Below are 20,100 nucleotides of genomic sequence, written 5' to 3' on the forward strand. Positions count from 1 at the left end.
TGTTGACTATTTAGAGCCTCTTCATTTACAAACATTTAGACTGAAACTACATCTGATAAAGTAATATGATTCTGTGTCATGGCCTGTATTATCTGGAGACATAAGTGGAATGTGTATTTGTCGGTATGTTTGTGTGTACAAGTGTCTTTCTTTCTTATTTCCCCCAAGTATAATAGAAACAAGAGTCAACAGCCATCCTGTGAGGCTTTATTTAACACCAGTGTTGTTTTTAGCTAAATGCTAACTTCAGCATGCTAACATGCTTACAATGACAACGCAAACTTCCTGTTGTTAAGCAGGTATAATGTTAGCCATGCTCATTACCTTAGTTTAGCGTGATATCATGCCAGTAAGTGTTAAGACAAAGCACAGCTGAGGCTGATGGGAATGTCATTGGTTTTGTAGGTATTTGGTCAGTATGAAAAATTAAAATATTGACCATATAATGGCACTAGATGAAAAAGCAAGGGATTCAAATTCATCTTGGGGGGCGGTTCACTACTATGAACCTCACGGTAGTGCTTGGAAAAGTCAGGGAATTACTAACACCACTAGGCTTCATCCTCTAAGGAATAATGTGTTAGCACTAAACACAAAGTATAGTTGAGTCCAAAGTATTAAACAAATTAAACTTGACCTGATGATGGTGTTAGATGAAAAGTGATGAGTGAAAGTCAGAAAGTGAAAAGTCAGTAGGATTCATCCTCTGGGGACCGTGAATGTCTGCACAAATGTTCATGGAAAAAACAAATAAATGAAATGAATGATAATGAATGAGAGATCACATTTATCTTATGTATAGTTATTTAAACAGGAAGTACAACTGTGGCTCTAATGGGAGCTGTGGAAATTCGTAGGAAATCCTGTGAGTGATGTCATTCAAATAATTTGACCACACAAGGGAATCTTTGGTTCCTCCTCAGTGATTTGTAACACTACACATCTGTCAATATCACTTATGGTGTGCATGAAATAGTTGACTGTAGAGACTGCAAGTTCAAAAAGAAAAGCTCAGACTAGTAAACAGTTGTTCAAATGGAAATTTTATATGGAAATTTTAGAAAGCATTTTGTAAACACAGTGTGGGTTGAATGTCCACATGAGCAGACATAAACACATGCTTTCCTTTTTTGTTTTGTACCAGACAGGAAATTAAATCCAACCAATCAGCTTTTTTGATGTGGCATATTATGATTTGTGAAATGTGCTCTGATTTGGATGTCTGCTCTACAAGCCTGTGAAACTTACTCATAACAGCCGTCTCTGCTTAGATCTGCATAGACATTTAAGAGTCTCATTATGTTCCTTCAAGACCCATGTGAAGAACAAATCTTTGACAAGAACACTTTGGGAGTAGTTCTACATTAATTGTAGCTTATAAGCAATATTATTCTGATAGCACTAGAGGAAAGAAATGGTGGATCTGGTCCAACACTGAGTAACACAATGGGCAGAGCTGCAAGTTACAGAAGTACTTTCCCCCATTTCTCCTTGCAGATGCTTTCATACAGGACACAAAGGGTCAGTGAATCATTTGAAGAGTATGAAAATGATGTGAATGGTATACTATATTTGAACACCTACAGGTGATTTTGGAACAATGTGAGACGGCCTTCTTCACCACCATCATTAAGACACCAAATTAGAAAATATTCTTTGGAAGAGTAGCGGTAATCCCTCCAGTAGAGTTTATAGATGTGGAGACTCTATGCAGCATCGAAGCTGTTCTGGAGGCTCGTGATTGCCGAACGCTTTACTAAGACACTTTATGATGGTTTGTCTTGGAATTTGTCACTTGTCTGTAGAACAGGTAGAGCTTCACAGTCCCAGTGACGCTTTGACAGAGATGAACACTGGCTTTAAGTCTTTACCATGTGCAATCAGATCTGTGTGAAGTACAAAGGCTAAAGAATATTATTAGCCTGAAAGAGCCTGTTTGTAACTATGAACATGTATAACGTCTTTTAAAATCTTTGGTGGATTGATAGATACTACGTACCTGAGACACTGCGACAACAAACCATCACCATGTTCATTTTCAGGCATTAGTAGTGTATTACTGATAATGACTGACTACCCTTACCAGCCAACACTTCATGTTACATAGTCAGTTTTCTGCAGTGCTTCATGGCACAAGGGGAGATTTCTTTATGGCACAAAAACGCCTTCTTTCTGTTAAGAATATTGTTAACTTAATGAGACACAAAAAACATGTGCATGTAGTGAGATATTGAACCCAGAGTCACCCAAAAACTTCACCCAACGGGCCAATGTTGCAGTCACAGAAATTATATTGCATCTTGTTTCTGTGTGCTAGAAGGACACCAGGCTCCTGCCTATTCGCTTGTTCTTACTTTGTTCAAAACTTTATTTTAACTCTGGGTACGATAACAACTCAATTGCAAGATAAAGCTGAGCATGTCTGACGCCAACCCGGTTTGCTGTTGGCGCTCAATCACTGATGCTTTGGTCCTTTTGCCTCACTTGTTTAGGGTCAAACAATACAGTTAGCATGATATGGACTAATCAGGGTAACACAGAGAAGTTAAGTCTGCTCACAGCTCCTAACCGACATTAAGGGGCCTTGGTCACAAGATCACTCTGCTGCTACTAGCCAGTGGTGTTTCACTACACACACACACACATACAGTACAGCCACATACACGCACACACACGCACACTGCTGGAATGACATTGTTGTTCATTCAGAGAAGCAGCTTGCTGTCGTAGCTGGTTGCGTTTGTTGTTGAAAGGTCCCCTGGGTGGAGATTCCTTTGGGCCTCAGTCATAAGGAGAGGCATCAATGGGAAACCAGTGGGGATAAATGAATGGGCCTGTGGTCAGGTGCTGCTCTGTTATGCGAGTGTTGCAACTGCTGAATGGTGAGCACATCACACAACAATGACAAAAACTGGGAGTGTTTTAAAGTAGCAAAACTCATTTAAGTTAAAACTTGGAATATTTCGTGTGTTCTCATAAACAACTGCAACTAGTTTCACAACTAGTTATTAAATCAAGACTTGATGAAATTACTTGTGAGTAAATACTCTACTGCTGGAAATAAATGTGATTATCACGTTTCAACACTATTCTCATATTGATTTCTACTTCCTTCATTTGGTCCAGTTTAGCAATAAAAGACTGGCTGGTTGTACATTTGACATTAGTTAAATATACAGCTGACATGGTTTATATGATTTATGACTGAAAATATGGACGTAGCCACTGTGACGTCAACCATTGGTTTCTGAAGAGTGGTTTTGAAGTGGGCGGCTCCGGCCATCGCCATCTTGGCAGCGTCTGACTCCACCTAACTCCCGGCTAATCGAAAATGGGCAAAGAGGTGGAGCAAAGGCGGGCTGAATGAAGCCTAGTTGCTAAAACAAGCCACCAAGCGACTAGAGATCTGTCAGTCAAAGCAGCCACGTCCTTAATTATACATAACTTTACAGCTTAATAAAATTTAATCAGGTGAGTTATAAAAAAATTCAACCTCCAAACAGTTGTCATGAACAGGGAAATTAGCTATAGAGACCAAAACTGTTTTGTTTTTTTTTGTACCAGGCTGTAAACATGTTTATTTCTGCTGTAAAGTTGCTCATTTTAATGGGGGTCTATGGGGATTGACTCAATTTTGGAGCCAGCCTCAAGTGGCCATTGGAAACATTCTTTTTCAGCCCCGAGGTTGCAGCTTGGTTTAAAGCTGTGTGATCATTTGGCACAATAGCGACACCCAGATAGGAGGTCAGAATGCAGAAACTGCACTCTGGTGCACTTTCAATGAAGTGTTTACCATTTAGTGCCTGCATATCACTTTGGATGAAGTAACACACAGGAAATGGTACTAAAATTATTTTATTATTTCTTTCATTATATTAAAAAAAACACTGCAAAGATGAGTGTTGTCTACAGGCGTTCATCACCCTAACAAACTGTGCTTCACTTTTCTCAACTGTCAATCAGATAAAACCTGGCATCAGTGATTACACACAGGCTGAACCTTCCCTGAAACAGAACTGACTAAATCATTGGACTATACCAAAGTAATTTCAGTGCTGATGTGTGATCATCAAAAGTAAGCTATCTATATTCTCTGTCCCCACAGTGTTACTTATTATAGTTTATTCAGCAAATATTGTAAGACTTATAATCTGTTTCAGTTTGCTCGTGTTGGTGCTTGAAACATTACCTAATTAAAGTCCTGTCATTTAACAGGTATGGTAATAGCTGCCTAGTTTTTGCCAAAACACTGCAGGAACAGTCTTGGAGATTTTCTCTGCGCCCACCCACAAGATGATTCCTGGCTTCACTACTGTTTTTTACCAGTGCACTATCCAGTACGCTATAGATCAAAATACTGAATATATTCTGGAGGGTGATAAGTTAAAGGGACACTGTATTTATAACATTTTAGGAAATATGTTTATTTGCTTCGCTACTGAGAGTGAGATGTGAAGATTGACACCACACTTACTGCATGTCTACATATAAAGTACAGAGCAGGTGTCAGGGTGTGTTTAGCCTAGCTTAGCTTAAAGACAGGAGGTACAAAGTGATAAAAAAAAGCCTACAAACACCTCTAAAACTCACAGATTGGCAATTTGCATCTCGCCTCATTAACCAGTGCATAAACAGAAATGTAAAAACAGCAACTGGTGTTTTAGGGGGAGCCATGAGGGACAGTTATTTCTTGGCAAACAACAGTTGCAGTAACAAACCAAACTGAAACTCCATAACAACCATAATCTGCACCATAGCCAGAGACGCTGTTTCTTTAAGCTAAATGCTTTGTTACACCTTTTAGAAGTGAACTACATCAGCGGTAAATGTTACATATATGACATGTTTAAAGTTAAGTTTAACTGTAACAGGGTTTAGCTTACTTGCTAATGTATTGGAAGGAGTGCAGTAAGCCATTTTTCTAACTGGTTTAAGTCACTTTATGTTGTGACTGAATTACCTGCTTGGAGCAATGAACTTTAGGAGTGAACGTCACAACAAAACCAACCAATAACATGTCACAAAGCACCCTCACTACTGCAACTGAACTATTGGACACACTCTTCGCTTGTGACACAGAAAGAGCAAGCTAATTAAACACCTGAAAACACACGTTTTTGGCACAGAGTTCTTGGAGCTTTAAAACTCATAATTAATACCTTAATAAAAACAATTAGCCAGGGCAAAATCCTTAAAGCTAGAATGAGCTAAGTACTCAATAAAAAAAGCTCCCGTGCTTTGTGCAATAAGCTTTGAGAATGTGGGTTGTTGGGGAAAACATTAAACCTGCAAGAACGGCCTGCATCCTACGTTGTTTTATTACATTACCCATGACATCCAAACAGACAAATAAAAGTGTTAACATCTGTAATTATTGACTTCTTATTAACTTCTTATTAACGCACCTATATAAACCCTCAGGATATGAATAATATGATCATGCTTCTTTTTTCAGATCAATTTATACTGCCAGTTAAAAGCTTTTCAATACTTTATAATTAGGCAACCTTCTAATCCAATCTATGAAATGCTATTCTGGTTAAATCTCATGCTCTTCCAGTTTGACTTAGTTAAGACCTTTAATAACTGAAGCTTTGAGTCATAGTAGTGATGACATTTTTAACCAAGTATCAGTCAAATAAAATAATAAATGATGCAGAAGAGCTATTGAATTTCATCTTATTGTGATTAATGTAATAATGATTACTACACAAATGTCCATTTGTTCATCATTTACACAAACTTAAGGTTGTGTAAATTAAAATTCTGCAACTGTGACTCCCAGATTGTGCCACACAATTAAAACGATGACTCAACACTGCTTCACTCAACCGTCCCTACTGATTACTAATTGACTATTACTCATATAAAATCATCAAATCACACCTTGCTCTTCAAACTTGTTATAATTCTTATCCCCAAAGGGAAAATCCACTGAAAAATAAAGTTTATGCTGCTATCCCAAAGACACTGAACAGTGATTTAAAGTCAGTATCTGCAAACATCTGTCTTCTTAAGAGAGAAATCAGGAAATAAACTAAACTATTGCATAATTATTAGGATTAAATTTACATTACAGGTGCTAAATTCTCAATTATTCAATTCTGAATGTTTTAATTCATTCAGTGATTAAAATTACTTGTAGTCTGGCTAGTTATCCTTTGAGTGTCATCTTAAATCTGCTTTCAAGACTGTGATTCCTGTGTTCACACTCAAAAACATCCTCTAGTGAAATCACCATCTGCAATGGTTAGAAACAGGACAGGAATAATAATTCAAGCTGGAGGATCAGCTGCGGATGGGGTACAGGCTCGGAGCCTGGATCTGGGTCTGAAGGGTCAGCTGGAGCAGTGGCAGGGGCCTACAGCCCATAGTGGGGCTCTACTAGCAGTTTCCCCCTTTGCTATTAGTCGAGAGACACCAGGGAGGAAAAAGTGCAGCTATACCAAGAGAACTGAATGACCTAAAAATGCATCTGTGCATTTAAATCAGGACCACAGAGGCAGAGATCTGGTTTCTATCCAATTTAATTCTTCATAAAACACATCTGAAAACAGTGTATTCATCGGCTTTCCCCCCCTGTTTACACTTACATAACACATGTCCGATCTGTGTCACATCTGAGAGAAGAATTTTAATTGGCTCATTTTTACCAGGTGCTGTAATACTAGCTTATATTACTAACTTGTGGGATACTTTTTTGACTTTGGTCCAATGACACTGAATCAGTGAGTGGCTCCCTATAGTTTTTGTTTCAGATGTTACATCCAAATGAGCTATATGTCAAAGTAGGACAGGGATGATCCTATGTTACCTGAAGATGCAGACATTCGAAATGAAAACAATTAAATGAAACGTGCTGTGAAAGTTCAGTTTTTTTCTTTACCTTGCATATCTTCCTTTAATTAGAGTCTATTTTAGGGTGGATGTCCCCTTTAACATTACTTTGGTAGTGTAAGTACACTGCATCTTTGAGAATAAATACTTATGGCTGGTGCCAATTTCTCAGAAACAACAACAGTGATGAGAGAATTTTCCAAATGTCTCTAAAAATGACTTGATTGGTTTTACCTCAGACTTCTACGATCCATTAACTTCAATTTAATGATTAAATCATAAGATATCGTATAAGAGTAAGTATAAAGTCTTGAAGCTCGATCCTTTTTTGTTGTTTTATTCATTATTCATGTGTCCTATGCGGCCAGCTGAAGTGAAACACTGCTACTCTCTCATTGCCGAGCTCTGCTGAAGTCTCAGAAAAGTAGGCTCCATCAGCTGATTGTAAAAAGCGCTGGTGTCTTTCGGGCCTGTGAAGGGCCCGTCTTGGGCTTTTCCTCTTGCCAGTAAATGGAGAGACGGACAGTGTGCCCGGTGTTATCAATGAAGCCAGCCTCTTGGCTCTCCAAAAAGTGCAACTTGGAAGGCGTCCATGGCAGGGCATTAGGCCTGGAGGTTTGTGTCGTTTGTAATTTATAACACTGAGGGAAATGGGCAAGAGGACAATATGGAGAGAAGAGGGAGAGAGGGAATGTGGAAGGAGGGGGATGGGACTTGCTGCACAAGCAAGTGGCTCTGCTTCCCTGAGTGTGCTGCACAGAGCCTGGTTACTAGGCTGACCAAGCTGGAGGGCTTTCTCTCTCTCTCTCTCCAAGGCACAGCCTGAATGGGCCTTATTTTTCTTTTTGCTCGAATCAAAGTTAGACGCTGACTAGATAAAGATATAGTTGTCTATACGTATACATAAGTGCAAACGCAGAGACAACTAGCTGAATGAAGAAAGCAGTGCTTGGTTTAAAAACCTGGCACGTCGACAGCTCTATAGTGTCCAAGAAACAATGTGTTTGATAGCAGCTAAAAGCAGCTTTAGTGAACATCAGAGACTCAAAAGACTTGATACCGGAGATGCCAGTTAATTAACATGTATGGCTTTCATAAAGAGAGGTTTTCACCATGCTACAACACTGCACCTCTGGAGCTCAATAACAGCCGGTGTGACAGACTGTTACTGTGAAGGAAATGAGGCTGATTTTCACAGCAAGTCTGGTATTTAGAGGGAGCTTCACAATTCTAATAAGACATAATGATCATTGCAATACAGTGATCATCATCATCATTCTTCTCCTCCTCCTAATCATCTTACAGCAGCACTAATAGCAGCAATTTCCCTTCATTTCATAAGAATGACATAATGCACAACACCCAAATGACCGTGATAATATCTTAATGACATAACTACAGTCAAAACAAACATGTTTATGACGTTTTCCCCCTCAAAGAGAAGGAAAAAAAGAATATGGCTTTTTACTTAGGGCTAAAAAATCTAAATCAACCATTGCAACATTTCTTTTAGAGGAATGAAATCTGCCGTTAAATGCAAAATAAGCATCGCCGAGTTGTCGTGTCGCGATGACATTACAGATTACGTTCAGGGTTTTGTGGTTTCACGCTTTGAGAGAGTTTGACTGAATGATCTTGAATTGACTTTCATCGTATTCCCTATAGATGCACTGTGCCATTAAATTCATAATTATTGCCTAGTACCATTAAATCAATGCTGGGAACATCAACAAGCACCAAGAACACAACACCGCAATAGTAATGAGTAATGTCATCAATATGCACATCTGAGAGATGTTTGCTTATTGTGTGCATGTTATAAAATAGCACAAGTTTTTTTAAAGTTTGATTAAAAATGGTGTGCTCAAGTTTAAAGACATAAAACTGTTTTATTTCCCACTCAATGTACTCATAATTTAAATTCAGGCCTATTTGTAACCGAGCAAGTCATTTTTTTTTTACAAATGAAACGCCAACCTGTTCCATTACCAGCACATATTTCTCGGCCCTCGTCTGCATTATCACTTTTCAGCTGTTATGATAATAGTGCTTCGCTCATGTCTATTATGCGGTGTAAATAATTTATTAAAATGGAAAAAAAAACACAGGTCCAGTGTGGTCTCTGTTTTGGGAAACGGCTTATTAAAAGGAACGTGGGGGTGGTTGCATTCTAGATTGCGTAATAACAAATTTTCCTCAGTAGTGCATGGCTACAGATCCTAGGCAACATGTGCTGGAAGCAGACTCAACTCCTTAACTACATCCACAACACAAAAGCCATTCTTCAGGAACAGTCGTCATCAGAGACTAACAGAAATGAAATGGGTCACTAACGAGTGTGAAAAGATGTGATCTGACATGTACAACTGTGCAGAAAGATGAAGAAACCCTCAGTGTAGTGTTTGAAATCTGTGTAATATAGATATTTTTGATAACTTGAGACAATATATTTTCTTTAACCGAACAAATAAATCTTGTTATGAGGCTGTGTGAAATGATACCACTGAAATGTTCGTGCAAGGGTTTAGATTAAAACAGACTTCAGTAAAATGTGTCTCTGAAATTCATCCTACTCACTTCTTTGGCACAATGTGGGACTTATTATTGAGTGACTCTGTCTTAGAAAACATTCATAAAAGCCATTTGTCCCTTGACTACAAGCCGTCTTTTGATACATCCCAGTTACATACACATAAATCTGACATTGAGAGGCGAGGGGGTCAGATCAAGGAGGTTTAGATCAAGTCTTCCACAAAAGAAATTCACACCATTTGCTCTTCAAAGTGAGGTTTCATAACGTCATCTGGGGACTTTCAGAGGCTAGCATGTTCTATTTTCTATTGCACCTACTGTTAGGTGCACACAGGTTTGCCAAGTGGGGAGAATTTGGAGGCTAAAGCATTTTCGAACCAATGCCAAATATAGTAACACTGATGCAGCTGTTTGTATGGTGAACAACAAAAGCAGGAGTTGTAGCGCAGCACCGCGTAAAGGCAGAGCCTACCTGACTACAGACTCAGCTACATACAAAGCAAAAAAAAAAAAAAAAAAAAAAACGTTTCACCTTCTCACCGTCACACAACACTGGATGGCAAATCAAGACGCACAGCGGACCACACTGGTGTTTCACTGTAAGATACGTAGTATGAGGTGCCAGGAAAAAAACACATGTAAAGACAAGTCATAATGCCAGATCAGACAGGCTTTGGGAATGCACGGTGCCTAGATTCACACTCCTCAACTGTTGTACTAATCGGGTCTTAAAAGCCTACTCCATGTTGTACCAGAATCTGAAGAATGTAGGCCAATTTCAAAAGCCAGTCTTCTAAACCAACAAACTTGGTCAAGGAAGTCCAAAAGTTCAATATCTAAATCATCCAATACTTAAAATGACCAAAGCCATTCATGCTTTTACGATGGCCGTGGAAGGATGTTACATTGCAATGATTACTGATATTTCTGAATAAACATGATTTATTACAATACTACATCACATGTAAACATTCCATAATACACATATTGTACAATTGTGCTATGGTGACTATGGCAACGTTAATTGCGCATCACAAGAAATCATATATTCTTATAATATTGATGGATATCAGGTTTTACACCATTAACTACAAACAGTGTACATGTGCATTGGGGCTGCAAATAGCAATTATTTTCATTATTAATTCATCAGCCAATAATTTTCTTGATCAATGGTTTAACATCTTCAAAATGCTTCTTTTGTCCGATTAACACTCCATAACCAAAGACGTTCAATGTACGATCACACAAGACGAAGGAAAGCTGCAAATACTCACGATTCAAAAGCTGGAACTTGGCTGGAAAATTTGACTGTTTTTCTTGAAAAATGTCTTAGACGGCAGATTATCAAACACTTGCTGATTAATTTTCTGTAAATTGACTAATTGATTAATCAACTAATTGTTTCAGCTCTAATATACTTTATATTACAGCTAAAGATACTAAAACAATATTATAGAGTGGATCACTATATCATATTTATTACAGGATAATTATAGTATAGATTTCTTTTCCACTTGTTTTCATCCATTTCAGTATAAAAATCAACTTGCAGAAAATTGTCACCTTGGTTAAGCATTCAAGGACACTCCTGATATCCTGAGCTATGTTTTCATAAAAATCTAATCCAGAAGCCAAACAATGAGTGTTGTGACTAGATAATGTCAGTTTGGTTGGTTGTTTTTCAGTTAAAAGTTTGGCAAATATATCTGAAATCATGGAAATGTTAGAGCTTCTTTAAAGCTGCGCTAATCATATCAATATACAATCCATCTAATTACATATGTGTAATATGTGAGAGCCGCTGGTAGTTATAAACCCACAGAAAATGATCACCCAGCTTTGCATCTCTACTGTGTAGGGTGTTTTAGCATCACTATCATATTTATTTTGTTTTTTAGGCCCACAAACTCTACTTTCATCAACCTTGTTTCCAGCAGCAGCTGTTTTAAGTGAAAATGCTCTGATAAACTCACTGCACACGACCTGCCCATTGACTGTATTTAAATGTCTCCACTTCCTGCTGCTATGCAAAAGTGAAGCCAAAATATTTCCTTTCTGGGAGCTGCCATCTTGCCTGTGTGACGTCATTTGGAGCCAGAGTTTGCGCAATAGAGTCAATGGAGATTTGAAGCTGTCAGTCATGACATCACACCCCCTCTTTATATCATCAAATAATTAATTAAAAAACAAACTTATCAGAAAAATGAGTGCCATCATTGGGAAAAATTTCCTTGACATTTACTTTGTTTTTTTAGTTTGGCTCATGTCCCATCTGCTAACATGGAGGGGGCGGGACTTATGACGTATACTGCAATCAGCCACCAGGGGGCGATCCAGATATTTTAGCTTTGCTTTTGGGGGGTCTGTCATGATGTCCATCTTTATATACAGTCAAAACTTTGAAATTTGAAAGACAGGTGAATATTGGACTTGCATTTGACAGGTGGTCAGAAAAAACAACTTCAAACATATCTGCTAGATGTGTAAATAGGAACTTGCTTGCTAATATTTTCCCCATAACAACTTAATAAAGTGATAATAATTCAATGTTGTGTTTTGAGCTTATTCAACCGTTCCAAAAAAATCAATCAATTTAGTTTTAAACTCACCAAAAACAATTTTTTGTCCCTGATTGCAAATGCGTGACCGTCTCACGATGGTGAAAACTTTGACAAAAAGTAAAGGCAATGAAATTGTTACTGTGATGATTCACCTACAATATCTCCAGACAGCTTGAAGTCTCAGTAAAACATATGCTTTGGAAAGATTGCTGACAGTGATGTAAATTATTCATGTTTTGAAGTAAATGGGCTAGAAGATGCACAGCAGCTGGTCCTTTAACTGAGCTTCAGGAGAAAAAAAAATGTTGCCACACAACAAGTTGCTACAACAGCAGTTTTCTGCTCATTTTCTGAAGTTCTGCCAAGAGGGTTGTTTTTAAGTGAATATGAAAACATGTACTAGAATTAATGTTACAAAGATGCTAATTATAGAGAAGACAATGCTCGACAAAAGTATAGAACATTTGTTTTTCATTAACTATGTAGTGTGGTGAAACACTGGTCGCTAGGACAATGAGCAAGAAACACGATTAATATGATTTTAAAAAAACACACTATCTATATAAGTGTAAAATATTGTGCTTTTTTAAATTACCAGCATGTGTTAATGTGTTAACACGCTCTATTTTTAGCAACTTTTGTATCAAAATTACATTTCCCACTATAAAGAAAATGTACCACTAACGCTGCCTGCTGCAACACACAGTATAGTGAAACGCAGACAACCTTTGATTCAAGGTAATTAGTTCTGATAAAGTGAGCAGCTGGCAGGAGAAGTCCTGCTGAGTTCAAAGGGGTGTCCCTCATCAGGAAACATTAAGTGTTCTTACCAAACATGATGCCATTTAATCCCAACACTTTGTGCAGCGTTAGCACCAAGGGTTACCAGGCAAACACTCCCGACTCGCTTTCTAGACATCTGCTATGATACGCTTCACACAAACACCCCGAAAGAATAAAAGCATTTGAAGCAAACCATAAAACTGCTGTCAGTATTTTAACATGGTCAACAGGGGAGAAAAAAAAAAAAGAGTTTCACTTTTAGACAAAGTACTGAGCAGAGAGAGCGTGAAGGCTGTTGAATCTGAATTAAGCATAGATTGGCCTATATTGCAGCAATCGGGGAACTAGTTCAAGACGTGCCAGACCTCATGTAGGCTCTTTTTCACTGGGGATCTCACTCTATAACAGTGAAGCATATATAGCCTGGGCTGTGAAACACAAGCTGAATGTAAGACAACATGAAAGACTGAAATTTTGGTTTCGGATATTCAACCGTTTTTTCCTCATAAAGGAGTACACCAGCGAAGGAGCACAAACACAGCACAACTAAAACTGGGAGCTTTAAGCGAGTGTTCTGGGCAATTGCCATAAGGGCACAATAGATCGTAGACGTGTCATAACACTGTGAATATTAAACAGTATTTATGGCACTGATAAGCAGAGTAAGAAAATCAATGTACACCAAGTTTACATGTTAGAGATAAGAACTGAGTGTTAGTGTCAGTGTGTCCGAAGCTCCGAGGCAGGGAGATCGTGTGGGAAAGGTTGTCCTTGCCAGTCCTCTTCTGGTGTGCCACATTCAAGTTAAACAAGTGGCTTGCCCTCCCCAGGGGCAGAAAGCACAGTGTGGTGGAGAAGAATAACCTGTGTATAACCTGATTTCAGCTCCACAAACATCCATACCGAAGGATCCCTTCCTCCTCTCTCCCCCAATGCTGGTAACACCGCATGTGAGTGACTAAGTGCCTGACTTTCACTTTCAGGAATATCACACATAACTTGAAGTCAGAGGGGCAGCTAAATTCCTGTTTCTGACTCAGCTACATGGTCGGGTCCCAAATGACACACACTGACCCACTCATTAACCGGTAAACCTGCAGCTTGACAAGCAGCCTCTGGATGACAGTAATTGTTGCAATCGCAGACCGAAAGCAATTAATGAAGGGGTCAGAAATTTCCAGAAAGGTGTCTCTCTCAATTTAAAAGCTCCCGCATGAATCTGACTGTAACCCCTGACCTAGGGCCTGGGTTGAGCCGGGTAAAACAGACGCATGAGCACACTGTCGGGATCAAGATCTGTACTAATAACTTTATTATTTTTTGTTATTCATGTTATCTTTTCTTTTACAGTAGCTCTAGATTGTTAAACCAAAAGTAAGCCTCAATAAATGGAAGAAAGAGTATTACAGAGAGTTATGTAATGTCGTTAAGTTCAGAATATAAGCATAGAAGCATCTCCTACAAACTCACAACTGTCCCGAAAGTTCAGATCCAACGCAAAGCAACACCTTTAAGCAGCCCGGCTGCTCCGTCACAATCTCTAATATGAGCGTGTTGTGGGTTTTTTGTAGCAGACTTCAGACGACTATGCAGCTCCACAAGCGGCATCAAATTAATTAACAATGACTTATAATACAAAGCACTTTGAACTGAGTGTGCGCTGAGAACAGAGCCAGATTGACGGGAAACTTTGACCCCGCAGCCCTCCCTACAACAGTTGCTTATGACTTCCATGAGAGGCTGAAGGCGAATTCCCTCTGGCGCAGGGCCAGCCGCAGACACGCTCTGCTTCAGCCACTACACACGTCAGAACTGGACCTATATGATGAAGTGCACCGGTAACATGATGTGAGCGTGTTGTTTAGTGGAAGGTAAGTCACAAAATACCAATAACTTGAGTAAACAGATACACCTGAGCCCACATTAGACATTTTGAAAATTTGAGATGTCAGTTGATTTTAACTTGGAGCCCGTGTTACAGTCTCTGTAGATTTTAAATGAACCATGTGTCAGATAAAATTGATATGGAAAAAAATAAAGGAGTGAAGTAAAAAGTAAAAAATCTGATATCATTATAGAACATTATTATTGAACAATAAACTGTATAGGCCTATCTGCTAACACGTGCAAAATAACACTCATTGTTAACAATTTCAAACACAAAACAAGCCACAAAGACATTGAAGGAAAAATTCACCGCTGTGAAAATGATGATTTCTTAAAACTATGTCACCTATGAAGTAGAAATGTGCAAATATTTTTGAAATTAGTGCCCTACGACTAGAAAAAACTTAGAAAAAGGCTGTAGAGTCCCTATATCGCTCTTAAGGGGGAATCCTACAACAACCAGAATGCATTGTGCACATCTCCTCCAATGAGCTTCCAGTGAGCTACTCACGCTATGTTTACGACAAATTGAGTAGCGTTATATATCTTTATTGAGGCTTATTTAATTCCAGACTCTGTTGCGTCTGATTCAACAGCGTGATATTCAGCCTTGTATCATGAAACTAGTTTTCTTCCAAATATACTGATATTTTATAGTATTAGTAGTAGTATGATATTTTAGTGTCTGCTTTGCTCTATTGCTGGTGTAACATGGTAGACGAGTGTTTTTGGAGACTCACATTTTATCATCGTTGAAGGCACCACTACTAAAAGTGAGGGAACATAGTGTTTGGTCCACTAGATGACGAGTATTGCGTCACTTTTGCCAGCAAATGAGCGTGGAGCTCTGGGTGCAGGCAACGTGGAGGGAAGTTAAACATTGTTCATTTGAATATATTCTGCCCATATTGTGATGATACAATGCTGGTTGAAAATCGGCAAAGTTTCCCTTTAACTTTGACTGTTACACTGACTCAACTTAAGTAAATATCAAAAGCAGGTACATGGTTAGCAAGTGTTTTGGGTGCAGATGAGGAGATGTGACTCTATGCATCAGGGACACATGCACTCCAAACCATAACTAGAACAGGTCTTGGTGTTTTGTGGTTTAACCAAATGGTGAAGATGCAGTAGACTGTGACTGGTCACTGATCCTGCATCAGCTAATCAATTTTAGCTTCTAAAATCACAGATCTTACTGGAATAAATATTCATTGCAAGTTTCTGCGAAAGCTGTTGTCTCTGTGTCACTGCACTGAAGATAATTTTGCATTCTGTGGCTTCTGATTTTTAGTTGCTGGATGTCTATTGACACCTCTATTTTTGATTTTCACCAAATTTTCATGCAATTTTTACTTTAGTGCTTTACACTTAAACTCACAGGTACACACATATTCATCAAACAGTTGTAATACTTGAGAAAGAACATCTCAACCATCAGATGTTCATAGTCAGCTTTAACACAATAGACTGGTGTGATAACAACTGAGATGAGAGATACCGCGGGGGTCATAATCTGTAATAATGTTACTGTAATACTGTAGCACAACATGGGATAGTGCCACACTGCAACAAATCATCAGTTGTACTTGCTTTGCTCAGGAAACAAGCTCAAGGGAATTAAAGTATGTTTTCTGCTGCTAGTGCATGTCTGTAAATAGTCAGCTTTGATGAAAACAAACAAACCCCCCCCCCCCCCCCAACTAGTATATTATGTAATGCTAATTTGGCATGGAGAGCTACACCTAATTTCGGGTAATGGAGCTCGGAGCTCAATGATTTGTTCTGTTTTTCTTTCCCAATTAATCCTCTTAAAGCAAAGTGAATATTCTAATGAGCACACAATGCATCAATCAGGGTCCCCCCCCCACCCCCCCACATTTGAAATATTTGTAAATCAGTTGCTGACCAGGTGTGCCCGTGTATCACTGGGTCACTCCTATAGCTGCGGATTTGGGGATAAATAAAGTACAGACTTACCAAATCTTCAAACACTGCCAGGAATAACTTAGTCAGAGGCCACAACAGAGAGGTGGGTGGCTATGCAAAACATCAGGTAAACTGTGGGTGAGGTAAACATCTTTCTCAAACGCCATGCGCATACACACACACACACACATACACAACACATGGGGGGCTCGAGGGTGTTAGAGGCTGTTATTCATTATCCACACGACTGCATTCCAGGGCTGGACAAAAGGAGTTATCGCCACCATCACTCAGAGGCAAGCACAAGAGAGGTAGAGAGGGATTTAAGCAGGTTCTCAAACAAGATGCCCCCACCTGATAACCTTAGCACTGCTGTTGCACCATTCCCACATGTCCTAATGCATTCACAAATCAGAGAGAGAAGGGGGGGGGGGTGAAGGGAGGGAGGGAGGGGAAAGAGTAAGAAAGGTTGAGAGGAGGAAAGCAAGACAGAGAGCAGGAGGAGAGAGAGAGAGAGAGAGAGAGAGACCGTGTGAACATTAACACTGAATGGAAGCGATGGAGAAAGATAACGAAGCCACCGCCTCCTCCTCCCCTTTACAGGAAGTAACCAGTGAGGCTGTGGCAAGTGCACCTCACTAGTGATGTGGCTGCTCTGTGAGGCGGGCCAGATAAGAAGTGCCAAAACAACCCCATCCTCCTCCTCCTCCTCCTCCTCCTCCTTCAGTACCTGGAATTTCTTGTGAAATCTTGATGAAGACAAGAATTGTCTTCCTGCATTTATTCCTGAAAATCAGGTTCTAAACATTTTGAAATTCACCCCCAAAAACTTGACCTTTCAGGGGGTCAGAGCAGCACAGCCAATTCAGTGCAGTAATGAAGGGACAAGCTGTGACTCCCACCATCTGAAATGTACTATTACACAGCTCACCTGTGTGCCCTCCCTCATCCAATAGGAGGAGGGAGGGAGGACAGGTGAAGGGTCAACCTGCTTGTGCAATGGTCACTAAAGGGTCAAGAGAGATTTAAACTTAAAATGAAGAAGCTATCTAACACCTTTATCTATAGTGTGCTTTTTCATTTCAGAATAGCAGATAAAGTCATGTCTAGGTGTCGAGGGTTGGTGTGAGTGTACTGGTGAACTGCAAGACAAAAACTTTTCACACGTATAGTTAATATATGAGAAATGATCAGAAGTCTGTCTGACTGTCTCACCTTTTTTAAACTCCTCCAGCATTGCGTCCAGCTTGGTGTCATTGAACACAAAATGCAACGGGTGGCTGTAAAACTTTGTGATAGTTTTAAGCGGGGTGCAATCATCCGGGTCCACAAACGCCAGGTCCTTGACGAAGAGCTGATCCACTATGTTGGACCTCTCGCCCTCGAAGACCGGGATGCGCGTGTAGCCGCTCTTCATGATCTCGGACATGGTGTTGAAGTCGAGGGTGGCATCCCCGGGGATCATGAAGCAATCTCTGAGCGGCGTCATCACGTCCTCCACGGTCTTAGTCCTGAGCTCCAGCGCGCCCTGGATGATGTTCAGCTCCTCCTTCACCAGGTCGTTGTAGGGGTCCGTGACGCGCAGCATCTCCAGAAGCTTCTCCCGGTTGTACACGGTTCCTATCTCCTGTCCGAGCAGGTAGTCCAGCAGCTTGCTCACCGGGTAGGAAGCAGGAAAGGTGAGCAGCATGAAGAACTTGGTGAGGAATATGGTGTTGGCGCCGACTGCGAGGCCGTGTCTGGAGCAGATGGCCTGGGGCACGATTTCCCCAAAAATCACTATTCCAATGGTGGACATGACCACCGCAATCAACCCCGACCCGGCTATATCATCCAGCAGGATGGTCAGCGTGGTGTTCACCAGCACGTTCCCGAGCAGAAGCGAGCACAGTAAGTAATTCCCTTGGCTCCGGACCGGCTCTATTTTTTTGGCGTAATTCTTCTCCCTTTCCGTGCCGCAGTTCTGGACTATCTGGAGCTCCATGGGGTCCAGAGCCATGAGCCCCAGGTTCAACCCACTGAACATACCCGACAGACACAGCAGCATGGAGATGAAGATGACCTGGAGCCAGAAAGGCAGCAGAAACTTCTTCTCCTCCACCACTATCACGTTGGTGTCATCCCCGTCGTGGTAGATCCAGGTGTTCTCCGTCCACGGGTCGTGCATCCCGGCCACGGCCGGTGTGGAGGTGGCGATGCAGAGGTAATACGCTTTACTCCTCTCCGTCTTTCGCAGAGGTTTGACCTCGATTTCAACTATTCCGGACGTCTTTCGATTCAGGATGATGTTGGGCAATATAATTATATCCGAAGTCCTAATACCGCAGGGATGCAAGCCGGACGAGTCCTCTTGGCTCTGGTTATCCCCCGAGGAGCTGTCAAGGCTCCCTACCGCCCGGCTCCGCTCATGTTCCGTAAAAGCAATTTTGGACCAGGTCTCGTTGTTGATGTTCTGCCCGTACACCCTTAATTTCACCCGGGAGCGCTCGCTCACCCGCAGGTAGCCCCTATCCATGAAGGAAATGTCGTCCGTGTCCTCCAGCCGGAGCCCAATGATGACGGTCTCCTCGGACCCGTCCTTGCCACTTGTCGGGGTGACACAACAGCCGGTGACAGTTAAGAAAATCATCGCCAAAGCTCGGACCCGGTTAAGTGACGCCATTTTTGCAGCGGTGGGTGCTTGGGATAACGGCTCTGCCATATTGATAACCATTGGCAACCAACCTCCTGAATGAAAAGGGCTTTTAAAAATCAGAGCCAGTCGGAGTCCGCCTTCATCTCCGCCGAGGGTTGCCGTGACTCGTGCATCGGGACCTGCTCGTTCCCACTACGTGTCCGACACTGATGACTCGCGAGCGCAGGCTTATGGGCCAACTCGTGCCTCCCCTGATGTCCCCGAGACAGGCGACGGCGGCGACCAATCAGAAGGCCCCGTTGACCAGGGGGCGGGGCGTCCGCAGCCTCCTTGGCGAATCAAATTCCAAAACAAGTGCACAAGTGCACCTCATGTTAAGAGACAGACAGAACTCTACTCGTGACTTTTTTTTAAACATATATCCAACTGCAGGAGATAATAACCACTGTACATGATGAAAATGTGCTTGTTAGGATGTAACATATCCATAGGAATGGACACAGTAACGTGAATACCTGCACAATATGATGCAATGCAATTAGGGCTGCAACTAGATTACTGTCATTATTGATAAATGCATCGATTCTTTTTCAATTAATCGTTAAAATGTCAGAAATAAATTACAAAAAAAGCTCAAAGCTCTAGGCAACGCCCTAATATTATACATACTGTCCAATAGCCCAAACGCCAAATATGTTGAATTTAGATGTGATAAATCAGAGAAAAGTAGCAATTTCTCACATTTGAGAAGCTGGAACCACATAATGTTTGGCACCTTAAGTTGATAGATTGCTTAACAATTCATAAAATGTTGCTAATCAATTTTGACAATCAGATAATTGATTGTTGAAGCTGTAACTAAAATAAATCTCATCATATAATGTTAAATTTACCTTGAGACTGTCAGAGGTGTTGATTCAACTACATCATTTT

At 40.6% G+C, this 20,100-nt stretch overlaps 1 protein-coding gene across 4 annotated transcripts in view; it reads right to left on the reverse strand.

The window, feature by feature from the left end:
• The window catches only part of cnnm2b (cyclin and CBS domain divalent metal cation transport mediator 2b), a 42,557-nt gene extending 23,014 nt beyond the window's left edge, over positions 1 to 19,543 (reverse strand). For 2 of the 4 annotated variants that reach the window (XM_042395776.1, XM_042395791.1), the window contains exon 1: positions 17,748 to 19,543. In XM_042395776.1, the coding sequence (XP_042251710.1) occupies positions 17,748 to 19,245 (1,498 nt within the window). In that variant the 5' untranslated portion in view covers positions 19,246 to 19,543. Of the gene's footprint in view, positions 1 to 16,886; positions 16,928 to 17,747 lie in introns of all 4 variants that reach the window. The other 2 variants (XM_042395800.1, XM_042395782.1) reach the window with 2 other exon arrangements.
• Between the last annotated feature and the right edge of the window lie 557 nt (positions 19,544 to 20,100).

This window comes from Thunnus maccoyii, chromosome 2 (assembly GCF_910596095.1).
Source record: "Thunnus maccoyii chromosome 2, fThuMac1.1, whole genome shotgun sequence".
Taxonomy (NCBI): Eukaryota; Metazoa; Chordata; class Actinopteri; order Scombriformes; family Scombridae; genus Thunnus; species Thunnus maccoyii.